General features: G+C 45.1%; 1 protein-coding gene across 3 annotated transcripts in view; it reads right to left on the bottom strand.

Annotated features, from left to right (window-relative positions):
• Positions 1 to 256: 256 nt before the first annotated feature.
• Positions 257 to 18,551, bottom strand: part of LOC138794854 (plasma alpha-L-fucosidase-like) — a 62,367-nt gene continuing 44,072 nt past the window's right edge. For all 3 annotated transcript variants that reach the window (XM_069973766.1, XM_069973770.1, XM_069973771.1), the window contains one exon: positions 257 to 573. In XM_069973766.1, the coding sequence (XP_069829867.1) occupies positions 409 to 573 (165 nt within the window). In that variant the 3' untranslated portion in view covers positions 257 to 408. The remainder of the gene's footprint in view (positions 574 to 18,551) is intronic.

Here is an 18,551-nt window from a genome sequence, read left to right as displayed (position 1 = left end):
TGGATCTGCTATTATTTGGAAGGTGAGGGAGACTTCCTGGGTCAGAGAACAGTGCTGTAGACCCCGCTATGCAGACTATTCCCCTCCCCCGCTCCCCCTCCCACCCAGTACAGGGAGCTCTTAAACCAAAGCTATGCTCTTAAACCAAGTCACAATTTTGAAAAACTGTGAGCTCTTTTTGCAAAATGCTCTCAATTCCAAGTTACTCTTAAACCAATGTACCACTGTATATCCAGGAATAATTAAGACACCCCAAATCATGTATAAATCATATGTATAAACAATTATTTCTACGATTATGTATAAAAATAAATCATTTGTTGTATTTAACTAGCAATGTTCATTCTTAATTTTGTCTGATTAAGGCTTCTCTAAAACCATAAACCCTTATAGAAATCCCAACTATGTCTAGGTCCTAGGTGATAAAACTGCTTCCTTTAGGTTAGTGATTTTCAGTGTCCAGCCCCATGGGGCTGTCATCTGTGAGGGACTGAGTGTTGGCAAAGATACAATCATTCCTTCATTTTCTAATGGAGACCATGTTAGTTTTTCTTCAAATCCAATCAGCTGAACCTGAAAGAGACAATACCAAAATCATCACATAATGCCAATGTAAAATTATTTGTTTTGATATTGACAACACTAAACATAATAGGGGTATGGACTTTACAAACCCAATCTTCTCCAGTCTTCCAGTATTTATCAGCTGCTGTATGTCCTGCAGGAAGTGGTGCACACAGTGCCCTCTGCAGCCACCTCTGTCCATGTCAGGAACTGACCAGAGCAGTAGCAAATCCCCATAGAAAACCTCTGCAGCTCTAGACAGTTTATGACATGGAAAGAGGTGGCAGCAGGGAGCACTGTGTCAAGAACACATCACATCCTGCAGGACATGGCAGGATATATGATCGGACGTTTTGATCACTTTTTATTAACTTTTGTTTAATATATATAATGTTACAAAAAAATCGATAATCCTGGCTTTTTTCACTCTTTTCATTTTACGCCGTTCGCCATTAGTGATGACGCTTGTTATATTTTAATAGATCGGACAATTTCGCACACTACGGTATATTATATGTTTATTTATTTATATATGTTTTATTTTTATAATGGGAAAGGGGGGTGATTTAAACTTGTATTGGGGAGGGGCTTTGGGGTACTGTAATATTGATTTTTACTTTTTTTTTTTTACACATAATAAATGACTTTTACATCCATTTATTAGATTATTCACACTGATCATTGCTATGCCATAGGCATAGAATTGATCAGTGTGATAGGCGATCTGCTCATTGAGCCTACCTGTGCAGGCTCAGTGAGCAGATCACCAATTGGACCGCACAGAAAAAGGTAAGAGACCTCTGGCGGTCCGTTACAGCGATCAGGACCCCCGCAGTCCCGATCGTTAAGTGACAGGGGACTGCCCCTGTCACTTACACTTAAATGCCGTGGTCGCGGCGTTTAAGGGGTTTATGACACTCTGCAGCGCGATCGCCTGTCATTAATGGTGAGGTGTCGGCTGCTAACTGCAGCTGGCCCCCACCTCCTATGAAGCGAGACAAATCAACCAACAAAACACAGCAATCACTGAACTCAAGGAGATCAGTGAAAAATTCCAATGAAGTACTCAATCAAGAGTCTCCACTGAGTCTTATTGGAATTTTTCACTGATCTCCTTGAGTTCAGTGATTACTATGTTTTGTTTGATTTGTCATTGCTCCAACTAGCCAGACTGACGAGGGGCAAATACCCGAAACGGCTGTCTGTGGATGGATGCCTGCCTTGACAAGCCCCTGTCATGTCACAATACTCGCACCTTGAGTTAGACTTTGACACAAAAGGGGCCACCCTGTTGTTACTCTATTTATGTTCCAATACCCGCAACCAAGTGGGACTTAAGGGGCTATCTAACAGGGATGTGTGGTGCTCTTCCCATCATGGAGGCACCCCGTGGCAACAGGCTAGGGATAACTGGCTATTCCCATGTTTTGAGACTTGCAACCACGGAATCTTGTTTTGCATATTTAAATTTTGGGGGGCATCAGAGGAGACTCTAGATTGAGTACTTCATTGGAATTTTTCACTGATCTCCTTTAGTTCAGTGATTACTGTGTTTTGTTACTTATAAGTGTGGCTGATAGATGCATAAATTCCTGCAATGCCCCCCCTCCCTCCCCCAAAAACCTTTATTTATTCACAAAGGCACAATACAGCAATAGTATAACAAAATAAGACTTCTCAGTAGAATATGAGAATCTCATTATCAGTATTACATGGTCTGATGATCGAAGTGAGTGTCATTCTGCTAGAACAGCTCTCCCTTACAAAGCCTGTTATGTAGCTTTAGAATTGTGCTGCAATGGCTGAACGGGCATAGGTAGTGATATCTGTGCAACCCTTTCATTATAGAAAATATAGAAAATAATAGAGTTATACTAACCTGTCAAGGTGTCCTGCTGCCTTTTCCCCACAGCTGCTTCTGAAGCAGTCTGTGTGGCCTGTCACTTGGAGAGATGGCTATAGAAGTTACAGTGTTGAGTGGGAAAAATGCAGAAGGACACTGGAGCCTGTACAGGTAAGTATACATCTTTATTATTTCACTTTACCCTGTCATTAACTTTCGGCCACTGATCACTTTTACATGCAGCAATGCGCAGTCAGTGGCAGATGATTTTTAAAAATGTTGAAAGACAATGATCAGCCGATGATTGGCTCCTTGGCTGATCGTTGTCTGAATTATATCTGCTGGATATCTTTCTATCTGTGTACTTTGCTATACATTGTTTCTGTCATGAATGTGCCTGTGCTGAGTTCCGTGCGCCCCTCAGCTGTGTTTTGTCTGTCTGGTTTTTGTGTCCCACCTAGCCAGTGCAGGGACCGCCGCCCAGTTGCTCGCCGCCATCTTAGGGTGGATTGTGGCAAATAGGTAGAGGACAGTGGGCGGGGCTGAGCTTAGGGCTTACTGTCTTGTCTTGTCCTGCTGTCCGGTTCCTAACAGAATAACCAGCCGAAAAAGTTATACTGTCCCCTCTGGTGCCATGGCTACTGTACAAGATCTTGCTATCCGGGTGGAGGGGGTGTCAGGCCTGGTGGTCAAACTGGCAAACCAGATCACCCAGTTAATGGATTCTAACCTGATTGCTAAGATGGAGGCTTTGTCTTGCCTGGTTGAAGACCTAGCTAAACAGGTTCAAGTTTTGTCCGTCAACCAGAATAATGCTGTGGTAGCGCCCCCAGTGGTGGAAAGGCCTAGAAAACCGGTCATGTTGCTCCGTGATAGATTTTCTGGTGATATGGAGAAATTTGAGTCTTTTAGGGGTGCTTGTATGTTGTTTTTCCGGATCAATCACTTCCCTTCTCAGCAGGAGAAGGTTGGTATTGTGGTCTCACTGCTCCAGGGAGATCCTCAGGCTTGGGCTCTCAAAATTCCTCCTGAGGCAGAGCTTGGAGAAATTCTTTGTGTCTCTGGGTACTATATATGCTCAAACAGATCATAAGGCATTGGCAGAGAATAAGCTACTCTCTCTCCGTCAGGGTAAGTGACCAGCAGAGGAATACTGTTCTGAGTTTAGAAAATTTTGTGTGGTGACTGTTTGGTGTAAACCAGCTTTGAAGGCTTTCTTTAAGCAAGGATTGGCAGAGGGCATTAAGGATGCCTGGGTAGGTCACCCAGATCCTCCAACCCTTAAAGGGACCATGGCCTTGGCCATTAGTATTGACCGCAGACTACGTGACAGAAAAAAGGCGAAAGCAAACTCTGACCTCTTCAAATCTTCAGCTTCTTTTCCTGCTGAAAAACCTTTCCTTACCCTTGATGTCTCAGAGGAGGAACCTATGCAGCTGGGAGTATTGAACATCAGGACAAGACGAGAATTTCGGAGACATCATGGCCTGTGCTTTTACTGCGGGAACAGTGGTCACTACATCCGCCATTGCCCTTTACGTCTCAGGCACTTAGAACATCATCAGCATCCAGATGACTCCCAGGAAGGTCATCTGGGCGCACAGGTAACAATTGGTGAAATTGGCATACATTGTTCCACTGATAAACCTACCATACCTGTGCCTGATGCTAATGTTAATTGTGGTGATGATAAATCTGTCTGTAACTCATCTGTCTGTAACCCAGAGTCTTCCGCTGATGAGTGGGAGACCGATAATGACATTGATAGTGACATTGAAACCTGTGTGGTCAGAGGTCATTTTCTGCCTACTCCTGATTTATCGAGTGAGGGTCCGGTGGCTCCTCATAAAAGGAGGGGTACTGTCATGAATGTGCCTGTGCTGAGTTCCGTGCGCTCCTCGGCTCGTGCTGTGCGACTGAGATGGCGCTGATACTCAGTGTTTTGTATGTGTTGTGCTGTAACCTGAACCCTGTCTGAACACTGGCCTGTTTCTATCAGGATGTTCAGCCCCACCCGTTTGCTGTGTGCTCTGGCCATGTAGGAGTTACACTGATGACAGTTCTGTGCACAGGTGATTTAGTTGATACCAGGAGCCTTGTCCAATAGGGGCTTGGAGTTTCCCCTTATTCCCTATAAGTGTTTGGCTAAGGCTCATTCCGGTGCCGGTTATTGAGCTTGTCTCAGTCTGCTTCTGCCTCTGTTTAGCTCTGTGTTTATTCTGACTATTTTGCCTTGTATTCTGACTATCCCTGCTTGCTGCCTGCCTCTGACCATATTGCCTGTTTATTGACCTTGTTTTTTGGATTGTGTTTTTGTACTGTGCTGCCTGATTGTTGTGACCCGGACTGTCGACCATTATTTATTGTGTTTTGTCTGTTTGTCTTGTCTTTGTGTCCCACCTAGCCTGTGCAGGGACCGCCGCCCAGTTGCTCGCCGCCATCTTAGGGCGGATTGTGGCAAATAGGTAGAGGACAGTGGGCGGGGCTGAGCTTAGGGCTCACTGTCTTGTCTTGTCCTGCTGTCCGGTTCCTAACAGTTTCTTTCTGTACAAGTTGCTTTTCTTTGAGATAATTGAGGTTAATAGAGATACTTTTGGATACAATTTACACTTCTGGGAATCATAAATGGTAAAACAATTCTGTCATTTGAATTGTTGTCTTTTCTACACAGTTAGTCAAAAAGTGCCCATAGCAAGCATCCAAAGTACAGCCATAGGCAACAGTATTTATTTTAAATCACATGCATGTTTGTATGCTAAAATGTTTTCCTAGATATATCAAATGGCGGGTCAGAAACCTAGGCAATGACCTGACAACAGCATGGAGAGACAAAACAGTCAAACTTCAAAGATTGCAAATACAAGTTTAGGTGATGAGAATACAAGAAAACTGGGGGACTTCTAATACAACTACATTGATCTATTATATAGATCAGTGTAGTATACATAATACAGCACTGATCCATTAGATCAGTGCTGTATTACTCTGGACTGCTGAAGACCAGATACATCGATTGACGAGCCAGGATCAGCGTCAGACACTAAGGCTCGGATGGCTCAGAAGAAAGGATCTCCCTTCAATGATTGCATCACGGGGCGGGGGGGGGGGGGGGGGAGATCCCGCTACTAGACACCAAGGATAGGGCTACAGCAGGCATTTAAATACAGCTGTCAGTTATGACAGCTGCATGACTGTCTTAATTAGCGGTGGTGGTGATCTCCCGCTAACAGCTGCAGTTCCCAGCTGCACATAACAGCCGGCATCAGCGGGATTCAGAGCGGGGTCACGGTGCGACCCCTCTCTGAATCCCAGGAGTGGACACTATTTCTTTTGAATACATTTATTACCTTGAACAGTGGCTACAGAGTAAAAAAAATTCCAGTTTTGCAGATGACACTAAACTGGGTAAAATAATCACCACATAAGAGGATAATATTACAGAGGGATTTGGAGAAGCTGGAGGCTTGGGCAAAGATGGCAAATTAATGTGGTTTAATTAATGGTTTAATGTGGATACATGTAAAGTTATGCACTTGGGAAGAAGAAATAACAAGTACAATTATGTGCTAAATAATAATACACTGGGTAAAACTGCTTCCGAAAAAGACTATTGGTGGACAGTAAACTTAACTTTTGTGTTTGACCAGTGCAAGGCGGAGGCTGCCAAGGCTAGTAGAATAATGAAATGCATCAAGAGGCACAGATGCTAAACATTAGAACATAGTTTTTATATCACTTGTCGGACCACATGGAATACTGTGTACAGTTTTGGGCACCTGTATATAAGAAGGACATGGCTCACCTGGAGCGGGTGCAGAGGAGGACGACTAATGTCATTAAAAGAATGGGTGGGTTACAATACCAAGACAGGTTGTCAAGATGGTGATATTTATTTTAGAATAAAGATGTCTTAGGGGCAATTTGATCACAATATATGAATGGACAGTACAGAGATCTTTGCAGTGATCTTTTACTTCTAGGCCTGTAACCAAGACAAGGGGGCATCTATGTCTAGAGGAAAGAAGGTTTCACCATTCTTTACTGTAAGAGCAGTGAGACTGGAACTCTCTGCCACATGATGGTGGCTAACTCCTTAAATATGTTCAAGGAAGGCCTGGATGCTTTTCTTGAAAAATATAATATTACAAGTCATCGACATTAGATTTCATGTCCCCTGCATTGCCCCCTAGGACTTGACTGCATTGAGCGCTTTCGCTAGCAGCCAGCAGTGTTGTCGTTTGGCTGGTCTCCCTGAGATCGGCAATCTGTTTCTCTTGTGGCTCTACTGGGCATTTCTCCCGCCTAGTGTAATAAAAACAAGGTTTAAAAGGAAATTGAGCCTGGAGGGAAATCTGAATTATCCAGAAAAGCAGAGGAAAACTTGTCGGTAAAAATATGGTGTACAAAAGGTACAAAAATCTAATGAGCAGGATAATAATGTATCAATCATAAGGCAATAGTCTTACAAATGGTTTAAGAGTGTCTCTGTGGTTGCAAGTCTCAGAGTCCCAAAAATGATAGGGATGTAGTACATTTCAATGGCGACTGAAGATTTTGGAGAACAAAAGACTTCCTTGGGTGAATTCCTGAGGTGGGTTTAGATGGATCCCAGATGTGCGTGGAAGAAGCTTGCAGTCTTGGTGTTAAAAAGAAGCCCCCCAACCAACTAAAATGTTCTCCTTATATACCCTTCTGAAGTGAATATATATATATATATTCATGCCCAAATATGGTTACACCCAGTACAACTTATATCCCAAAAATGGTATACTGGCAAAGCTCCAAGTGGATTGGTCAAGTTGGACACTTAGCTACATCTGATTATGATCCATACATTACCCACGTGACCATCTAGACACGACCATATTAGGACTTCCAGTTGTCCACCATTTTGGAGGTCAGAAAATCACTAGGTGAGAGTTCAGCCATATACTGAATATGAGAGTGGAGAAGAGAATGAGACTGGAATACAGTGTTTGTATAATCTGGGATGATAATAATTTGATTCCACTAATGCCAAAGATAATATGATCCATTCAGCCATTAATAAGGTTAGATGTTAAAGATGGGGGTTACAGGTTATTAGTAGAGATGAGCGAACATGCTCGCCCGAGCTTGGTTCCCGATCGAGTATTAGGGTACTCGATGGTACTCATTACTCAGACGAGCATCTCACGATACTCATCATCCGTTTCCTGTAAGTTTTGGCCCTATTTCTCAGCCAATAAACATAGTACCAGACAATCTGTGGATGTTGTTGTAGTCTTTTTGAAGGCAGGATTGACCAGGTCTTTTTAATAGACAGGCAACCGCACTTGCCGTCTCTTAGAGACTCTTTAAAGGATTGAAAGTGTATTCGTTCAAATTCCGGAGCCTCTTAAGACTGTATTGTTATTCTTCATCCCTACCTCCAAAGTGATGCCTCTTACGCACAACTGCATGAGGGTGTGAGGCTAAATCTAGCCATAATGCGGCTATTTTAGTTTTAGGCGCAACAGCACTGCCGTGGGTAGGCGCCAACAGGCGGTGCTCAAACTGCTGAACAGCATCTTCTACCTTCCTTGGATGTTTTAGCCGTTTTGAAGGCAGGATTGACCAGGTCTTTTACTGTACCTGTAGCTTCTTTCCTTCCTTGGATGTTGTAGTAGCCTTTTTGGAGGCAGGATTGACCAGGCCTTTCACCAGTGCCATCTACCTTCCTTGGATGATGTCTGCGGAGGAGCGGGATTGGTTGACGGGGGCCAGCCGATCGCGCCCCCGCCAACCAGCCAGCTGTTTTTTTTTTTTGTCCAGCCATGGTCGGGGCCTTACCACCCCCGGTTGAAAGGCATCAGGTGTACACTTGATGGTGACTGACAGGTGGCCTAGCCAGTTAGCTGTCAGCACCTAGGTTCGTGTCCACTAAAAATCCCAGCCCCTGGACTCACTCCAATTTTTGGGTGGGCTTACTTGCTTCCTCACTCACTTTTAATGGTTCTCTGTGTGCTCAATGCCATGCAGTGTCTGGCCTAATTTTTAGGAAGCTCACTTGCTTCCACACTCACTTTTAATGGTTCTCTGTGTGCTCAATGCCATGCAGTGTCTGGCCTAATTTTTGGGAGGCTCACTTGCTTACTCACTCACTTATAATGGTTGTCTGTGTCCTCACTGCCATGCTCTGATGTCACATTACGTCTGCGGAGGAGCGGGACTGGTTGGGGGGGGGGGGGCGCCGATTGCTTTTTACACCTAGCCAGAGTCCTGCACCACGCTGATGGGGGGCAGTACCCTGAAAGGGCTGTGTGTGGATGGTTACCTGGCCTTGGTTTTTTCCCTTGTCATTACATTGACTTATGGGGCCACTTGGTATGGTGGTTTTGGTGGTTTCCTTACAGGAGCCACCCCTTGTCTGGGTCTCTCCTGGAGGGATATCTGGCTAGCCCTGTGTTTTGAGACTCTTTGATAGTCACAAGTGCCAATGACTAAAAACCCCACGACTATGGTAACAATAAGGAAAATGTCCTCTTTGAGGAACATAGTTGGGGATTTGTGCCTGGATAATACTGTTTTTGGGGTATGGGTTGCATAGTGCACTTTGCGGAGGCATTGAGCTGCTGTGAACAATATATGCCTGTGTTGCAAATGGTTTAATTGGTCTCGCCCATGGGCAGTAAATCTGAGGAATTGGTTCTTTAAAAGTATGTAAATTGACTATGTATATTTCCTGGTGGTTTCTCATATTATTGGGGGTGTAAAGGCAGTACATTACTTGATATTTACAAAAAATGTAATTACGTATGGTGGGCAAATATTTTTATGGGGACTTTTCTAAAAGAGACAAAGGCACGTGGCCACATTTGTGTCCATTTCATGCACCATCCAGGCTCAGGTTCACATGGTAGATTGTATGAGGTTCCTCAATGCGGTCTCCATGACATGAGTGTCACGACTGGGGTAGTGGATCCTCTGTATCGTCACCAGCGATGGCATAAACCGCACCAGGGAGCGGAGTCTAAGGGGCCGCTGGTTTTCACCAGAGCCTGCCACAAGGCGGGATGGGCTTGCTGCAGCAGGCGACCCCCAGGTCGCTACCCCTGGCTTGGTTTGCTGGTGACGGCGGGCAAGGTGAGCAGGAGCAGTAGGCAAAAGAAGGTGCAGACAGCGGTCTTAGGCGTAACCGCAGGTGGCAGAGACAATGGACAGGAACTACGAACAAGGGCAACGGACAGGAACAACAGGGAGCTGGGCCAAAACGCTATGGGAAGCATGTAGAGGCTCCAACACGAGGGACAGGGCATGCTGGGATTTATAGGGAGTGATTATGTGCAACTACCAATTAGGGGAGGACTGGCCCTTTAAATCTAAGACAGCCGGCCGAGAAAGACGGAGACAGGAGCGGGGCGAGGTAAGGCACCCCCGGAGGCCGAACTAGCCGCAGCGGCGGGTCCCTGCACTCAGACACCGGCGGCTGCCTGACACGTGGAGGAGTTGCAACGGCGACCCGGAGCACGGGATGCCGCCGCAGCCCTGACAATGAGGCAGGGGGATGAAGCCATTTATACCATAATTGTATCTACCTCAAACAATACCACGAATCGGCAGACATCACGCATCATTTGCCAATGGGTGACCTGGAAATTGCAGTTCTGCGTGAATATGGCAATCTCTGTTGGTACAGTCAACCCAACGTGTGAAGGGATGAGTTACACCACATTGGCACATGGCAGATTAGCTGATGTTGTTGCAGTCCACAATTGCATTGGATCAGGCAGAAGGTGTTACGTATGTATGAACAAAGTGGGAACAAAGTTTTCACGCCATCTTTAGGAGAGCCCTAAGATTTAGGAGATTTAGTTACTTATATTTTTTATTATTAGTATATTGTAGTGTGCTGTATATAATAGTGTAAATAGTTCATTAACCCTTTTCGTTAGAACTTATCCTAGCAAATGTGAGATTGGTGTCTCATGTCAAATTCTATTCTAAAATTGAAAATTAAAAAACTTTCAAAAATAAAATTGAATCAAAATTGAATGTATAAAGAAAATCTCTATTAGAAACTGAATGTAAATGGGCACATCACCACAAGGAGGGTTAGGGCTCGGCCTGCATTGGACACTCATAACAGGAACTGAGCGATCTTCTAATTCAAATTTGGAACTCACTAAGATTCGAATTAATTTTTTTTAAAATTAAACTTGAATTTAAATGGAATTATTTTAAAATATTTAAACGTTGTTAAGTACAATATTTTACAAGAAAACAATCTCTGAATCACCTGCATGACTTATAGCATCACAGAGCTGTAACAGAATTCCTGCCCGATGTGGCTGCATTCACCCAAGTTACGTTGTGATGACAGGGCGGGGTGATTGAGGAAGACAATGATGTATCTGAATAATGGCCCCAAATTAGCCTAGGGGGGCAGAGTGTTGTGACCTCCATTCGTTGTTGCTGCTGCGCCTCTCTTAGAAAAGTGTTTACCCAACGAGCAGTGATGCACATACACTGTCCTTGTCCGTAGTAAGAACTCCAAATGTCCGTGCCGAGGTGCACCTTTGGTGTTCCTTGTATGGCACCTGTCGCAAAAGTATTGTACTCAAAGTAAGGTGGTGATGGAGGTATTTGTTTCACCACCAGATGTCTGTTTTATGACTAAACTAGTGTGTGTGTGTATATGTATATATCACAGATGTAGTCACTAAAGGGTTACTGTTTCTTTGTATTCTGTGATTCTGTGGACCAGTGGAGATACTTCTTTCTTCTCTACCTATCCCTATGCTTCTTTCTCTGCACACTTTCTCCACCACTCACAGGGACTCTTACATACCCTGTAGGAAGTAGTCACTTGGGGAGAGGAAGTGTAGCGTCAGTTTCCCTCTGATTCTCTGAGGAGTAGGACACACACAGAACAGGCATCCCTGCTGAACCTATCCAGGGCCTGGCTCTGCCAGGTTCCCTCTCCGGGACAATTGAGTTGAGTTGTGTTAATGGTCAGAGACACATGTACATGGAAAACCCAGAGACTTTCACTTCTAAGACTTTAACTACAGACACCATGAAGTGTTAAACTTTTACAGGAGGACAAGTCAGAGATCACCCCAGCCCACTCCGTAAACCTCTTTTAAAAGTGCAGGGTGATATCCTAAAACAGAGTAACTGACCCGAATAGAGCAAAGCAACCGTATGAAGGTCTACGTACTTTATCTCGCAGCGCAGGTGACCCCGGATAATTTAGGACACTTAGCTACTCTCAGGTAACAAAGACTGGGGCTTGTGTCACCCTGATAGGACGGGTACCCCAACACTGCAGGGTAGAAGGTGGTTTAGCCAAAACAAGAGCACAAGTATTCTTCTCTTAAGTATTCTTCTCTTCTCACAAGTATCTCTTTAAAGTTCTGGCAGAGCACACTACTACCCTGGGTTGGGGCTCTCCCGACAAACTCCTCTACTCTTCTCTTCACTCTTCAACACTAAGCTACGCAAGCACTGCTACTCAACATCAGCACTTAAAGTATCTCCCAGCACAGACCCAGTGAACACAAGTATGTACACAAGAAATTATCTGTTACCAGCGTATCCTGTAATTTTACTTATTCTACTGGGATTCAGTGATCATTGCACTAGCTCCTCACATACCGGCTACACACTACTTGGGATATTTTCCCCTTTCTGTGGGTGGTGATACCGACAGTCCGGGAACAGTACACTCAGCCGCCATTAAAAGCAAGTATACCATCACACCTGTGTGCTGAGTTAGCACTGGCATCATGACAGTACCATCAATGGCTGAGCTGTACAAAGCCGACCAACCACCACAGAACTGGCGTCACCCATAGCAACCTAGTAAGGGAACGGTCGAGCAGCAGAGAGCCCCACCACACACCCATTAAGAGATACAAACACAAGGAGTTGCCAACCTTATGCCTTATTGGCCAAAAAATGGTGACTTGCCAACCTCCATCTTGGTTGGGCACCCTACGCCAAGCCCTTAAGTAACTTTGACTGTACTACCTGCAATGGGAGAGACTACAGGGCAATCATGTACTAGGGGAATGGGATCAGGTCCCAAAATTAATTTAAAAAAATCCATAAATAAATATATGTATTGTCTACTTTAAGGTTATTTTTCTATGATGTCTTGTTTAGTTGGTGTGTAATGTCTTTTTTAGTTGTACTTTTATTTGTGTATATTTAATTTTTTTCTTTGGTATTAGGTTATGCACAGAGCAACTGGGCCAGGGAGTTCACATTTATTTTATTTATATAATAAAGTAGTGTACAACATTTATTAACCCCTTAGTGACCGCCGATACGGCTTTCTACGGCGGTCACTAATGGGCCTTATTCTGCTGCCATCAGCTTTTTACGGCGATGGCAGAGAATAAGGCTGCGGGGCCGGGACGGCCCCCACCCCATCCCCCCGGCTACCGGAGGTAGCTGAGGGGTTGGGGCAGTGTGTGAGGTCCGTCCCGACCCCCCCCCTTACCGACGATCGCCGCTATTAACGTTATAGCGGCGGCCGTCGGTAAAGAGGATTACCGGTGCCGCCGCCACCTTTCATCTCCCCCCGCCGTGAATCTACGGCGGGGGGAGATCAAATAAGTGTATATCAGACCCCAGATCAGACCCCCCTAGTGCCCCGATAACTAACCCCCCTCCCCCGGCGGCGATCATTTCCAAGATGGCCGCCGCCATCGCTGTGAACCGACTAACGTCGGTTCACAGCGATTAAAAAGTTAAAATGAATGAAAGCCCCATGCTCTCCACCACCGGAGGTAGCGGAGAGCATGGGGCAGTCATCGGGGACCCCCCTGTGGGGTCCCGGTACAAGCGATCAGCGGTATATACTATATACCGCTGATCGCTTGTACCATGTGCTCCCGGCACTTTTTATCCCCTGTCACCATAAATGATTGGTGACAGGGGATAAAAAGTGATGTCCCCCCACCCCCCAAGTCGCCCCCCACCCCCCCTGTCACCCCCGTCCCCCAGTCACCCCCCCCTTCCCCATATACGTTACCTGCTCCTGGAGCTCCTTCCTCCTCGACGTCCTGGCTGGTTATGAAGTGCGCATGCGCTTCACAACCAGCCAAGCTCTGAAAATTTAAAGTGACAGAGACCAATTTGGTCTCTGTCACTGAACTATGATTACTGTGATAGAAAATATCACAGTAATCATAGTAATACAGTGAAAATGAATGTATAAAGTACAAAAAGTGACAAACATACAAAAAAATAAAACACACACTTTTTATTATAGTAATAATTGCAGTTTACTCCCAAATTACCCCTAACCCCTCCCCAGATTACCCGTAACCACCGCACGTTGCCCGTAACCACCGCACGTTGCTCGTAACCACCGCACGTTGCCCGTAACCACCGCACGTTGCCCGTAACCACCGCACGTTGCCCGTAACCACCGCACGTTGCCCGTAACCACCGCAAATTGCCAGTGACCCCCTCCAGATTGCCCGTAACCACCCCAAATTACATGTACCCACCCCAGATTACCTATAAGCACTTCAGTTTATCAGTAACAATCCCAGATTGTCTGTAACCCTTCCAGGTTGCACATAACCCCCCCAGGTTTCCCGTAATCATGCCAGATTACATGTAACCCCCCCCAGATTGCACGTAACCACCGCGCGTTGCCTCTGACCACGCCACAATGCCTCTGACCATGCCACGATGCCTCTGACCACGCCACGATGCCTCTGACCACGCCACAATGCCTCTGACCACGCCACGATGCCTCTGACCACCGCACGTCGCCTCTGACCACCACACGTCGCCTCTGACCACCACACGTCGCCTCTGACCACCCCAAATTGCCAATGACCCCCTCCAGATTGCGGTGCCCATGTCAGATTACAGGTACCCACCCCAGATTGCCTATAAGAACTTCAGTTTATCCATAACCACCCCACATTGCCCGTAACCACCCCACGTTGCCCGTAACCACCCCAGATTGTCTGTAAGCACAGCAGGTTGCCCGTAACCAGCCCACGTTGCCTGTAACCACCCCAGATTGTCTGTAAGCACTGCAGGTTGCCCGTAACCACCCCACGTTGCCCGTATCCACCCCAGATTGTCTGTAAGCACTGCAGGTTGCCCGTAACCACCCCACGTTTCCCGTAACCATCCCAGATTGTCTGTAAGCACAGCAGGTTGCCCGTAACCAGCCCACGTTGCCCGTTACCAGCCCACGTTGCCTGTAACCAGCCCACGTTGCCTGTAACCAGCCCACGTTGCCTGTAACCACCCCACGTTGCCTGTAACCACCCCACGTTGCCTGTAACCACCCCACGTTGCCGTAACCACAGCAGGTTGCCCGTGACCACCACACGTTGCCCATAACCACCACACGTTGCCCGTAACCACCCCACGTTGCCTGTAACCACAGCAGGTTGCCCGTGACCACCCCATGTTGTCCGTAACCACCCCAGATTACCTGTAACCACCTCAGGTTGCCCATAACCACCCCTGGTTGCCCGTAACCACCCCACATTACCTGTAATCTCATTTTTTTTATTTTATTTTAGTAACTGCGCTATTCTAATAACCATTACTAGCTGCGGTTTTGCTCCTGTAAATTGGCGCTCCTTCCCTTCTGAGCCCTGCTGTGTGCCCATACAGTGGTTTATGCCCACATATGAGGTACCGTTTTACTCAGGAGAACCTGCGTTACAGATTTTGGGGTGAATTTTCTCTCCTGTTCCTCGTCAAATTGAGAAATTTCAAACTAAACCAACATATTATTGGAAAAATTCGAGTTTTTCATTTTTACTGGCCAATTTTGAATACTTTCCTCTAATACCTGTGGGGTAAAAATGGTCACCACACACCAAGATGAATTCTTTGAGGGGTGCTCTTTCCAAAATGTGGTGACTTTTGGGGGGAATCTATTCTGCTGACACTACAGGGGCTCAGCAAATGCACCTGGCGCTCAGAAACTTCTTCAGAAAAATCTGCACTGAAAATGCTAATTTGCGCTCCTTCCCTTCTGAGCCCGGCTGTGTGCCCATGCAGTGGTTTATGCCCACATATGGGGTACCGTTCTACGCAGGAGAACCTGCTTTACATATATTGGGGTGACATTTCTCTCCTGTTCCTCGTGAAATTGAGAAATTTCAAACTAAAGGAACATATTATTGGAAAAATTCGAGTTTTTCATTTTTACTGTCTACTTTTGAATACTTTCCTCAAATACCTGTGGGGTCAAAATGCTCACCACACCCCAAAATATATTCTATGAGGGGTGCACTTTCCAAAATGGAGTGACTTATTGGGAGATTTTACTCTGTGGACACTACAGGGGCTCTGCAAACGCACCTGGCACTCGGAAACTTCTTCAGCAAAATCTGCATTGAAAAAGCTAATTGGCGCTCCTTCCCTTTTGAGCCCTCCTGTGTGCCCATACAGTGGTTTACGCCCACATATGGGGTACCATTGTACTCAGGAGAACCTGCGTTACAAATTTTGTGGTACTTTTTTCCTCTTGTTCCTCGTGAAATTGAGAAATTTCAAACTAAAAGAACATAATATTGGAAAAATTTGAGTTTTTCATTTTTACTGTCTACTTTTGAATACTTTCCTCTAATACCTGTGGGGTCAAAATGGTCACCACACACCAAGATGAATACTTTGAGGGGTGCACTTTCCAAAATGGAGTGACTTATGGCGAGATTTTACTCCGCTGGCACTACAGGGGCACTGCAAACGCACCTGGCGCTCGGAAACTTCTGCAGCAAAATCTGCATTGAAAAAGCTAATTGGCGCTCCTTCCCTTCTGAGCCCTCCTGTGTGCCCATGCAGTGGTTTATGCCCACATATGGGGTACCATTGTACTCAGGAGAACCTGCGTTACAAATTTTGGGGTACTTTTTTCCTCTTGTTCCTCGTGAAATTGAGAAATTTCAAACTAAACGAACATATTATTGGAAGAATTCGAGTTTTTCATTTTTACTGTCTTCTTTTGAATACTTTCCTGTAATACCTGTGGGGTCAAAATGGTCACCACACACCAAGATGAATTCTTTGAGGGGTGTACTTTCCAAAATGGGGTGACTTATGGGGGGTTTTCTCTCTGCTGACACTACAGGGGCACTACAAACGCACCTGGCGCTCAGAAACTTCTTCAGCAAAATCTGCATTGGAAAAGCTAATTGGCGCTCCCTTCCTTCTGAGCCCTGCTGTGTGCCCATACAGTGGTTTACGCCCACATATGGGGTACCGTTGTACTCAAGAGAACCTGCATTACAAATTTTGGGGTGCTTTTTCTCTCATGTTCCTTTTGAAAATGAGAAACTTTAATCTAAACGTATATATTATTGGAAAATTTAAATTTTCAATTTTTTTACTGCCTAATTGTGAATACTTTCCTCCAGCCCCTGTAGGGTTAAAATGCTCATTATACCCCTAGATTAATTCTTTAAGGTGTGTAGTTTCCAAAATGGGGTCACTTATGGGGGTTTTCAGGATACCAGACTTCTAAATCCATTTAAAAAAAGAACTGGTCCCTAAAAAAATCAGTTTCACGAAAATGTGATAATTTGCTGATAAATTTCTAAGCCCCATAACACGCTAAAAAAGTAAAATATGTTTACCAAATTATGCCAGAATAAAGAAGACATATTGGTAATGTGACTTAGTAACTAATTTATGTGCTACGACTTTCTTTTTTTAGAAGCAGAGAATTTCAAAGTTCATAAAATGCAAATTTTTTTAATTTTTCATGATATTTTGATGTTTTTCACAAAAAACACACAAAGTAGTGACCAAATTTTGCCACTAACATAAACTAAACTTAACTGGCTGTGTACTTGGCTGGCTCTTATGTATGTTGGTGCTTGACTACTATGACCTATGCTCTGTGTCTGGTCCACTAGTGCCTGTTTCCTGGATATACTCTGATTACCATCTGTTCTGGACGAGTTGGGGACACCCTCCCCTCCCCCCCCTTTTTGTGCACCTTAGGTGACATGACTGTGGAGTCTCTGTTGTGATGGACATACCCTGTCTTGGCGCAGTGTCCCTTGAAATGAAGAGAGTTACCTGTGGTAGCTGTCCATCCTCAGTGACGGCTACACATACCTACGTTCTGTAGATACTTCCCCTTTCTTATGGTAGCTGTCTTGTCTCTCCCCCATCTGTTTGTTGTGTTTGATAACCCCATGTCTGTCTCTCCTATTTGTGGTAGCATGTCTCTTATGTGATAGTGTTTCCTGTGTATGACCACTGGAGGGTGTTCTGGACTAATCTTATCTACTGGCACAAGTTATACCTCCACCTGCAGAATATTGTGATAATGTTTTACTTTTGGGTTCTTACATGTTTCTGTTTCAAGCCGACATGTTCATTTATGGGTTCTTGCGTAGTGGTGCCACTTATGTTCCAGATCTGGAATATGGGTGTTACGGATCTATCTATGATGCTACAGTCTTTCCTATCCTCTTTTTCTTCTATGTTCCTCTCATACTGTGTTGCTAGATACATCATATTTTATAGTTGGATTCTTCCCCCGTACTGTGATTTTTCACGTATATTAGTGCGATAGAGATGTTTTTTTTATCTCTGTTTCTTCTGCTATTAGTTGGCATTAAGTTTGGTTCATCACCACGGTTTGGTGATTTAGTTACTAAGCACCGGGGCAGTATACCATTATCTCTATTCTCTCTATTTCACATAGTACGGTTCAAGAGATCCTTGGGAGTGGACGTCTCCTAGAATGCGTGATCCCTAATGTTTATTATTTGTATTATGATGAGTTATGGCGTCTGTATCAGTGATGTTGTGGAATGTCAGAGGGCTGGGCACACCGAGGAAGAGAGTTATGGTTTTCTCACATATTAGACGGTTTAACCCCCATATTTTATGCCTTCAGGAGACACACCTAACACCTGATACATCTCATAGGCTGAGGAGACAATGGGTCCAATGGTCTGAACATGCATGTCATACTTACTCTAGGGGGGTGTCACTGTTAATCCATAAGTCCTTGAAGTGGGACCCCATTACTGTCAAGAGGGACAAGGAAGGGAGGTTTATATTTGTATTTGCATATATTGATAGTCACCCCTATGTGCTTTTGGGCATTTATAACCCTCCGCATGCTTCCCTGGGCATGTTACACCAGGCTGCGGTTTTTGCAGCCACATACCCG

The sequence above is a fragment of the Dendropsophus ebraccatus genome, chromosome 6, assembly GCF_027789765.1.
Source record: "Dendropsophus ebraccatus isolate aDenEbr1 chromosome 6, aDenEbr1.pat, whole genome shotgun sequence".
Taxonomy (NCBI): Eukaryota; Metazoa; Chordata; class Amphibia; order Anura; family Hylidae; genus Dendropsophus; species Dendropsophus ebraccatus.
Note: the sequence above shows the minus strand (reverse complement) of the source record. Positions and strands in the feature narration are given on the sequence as shown.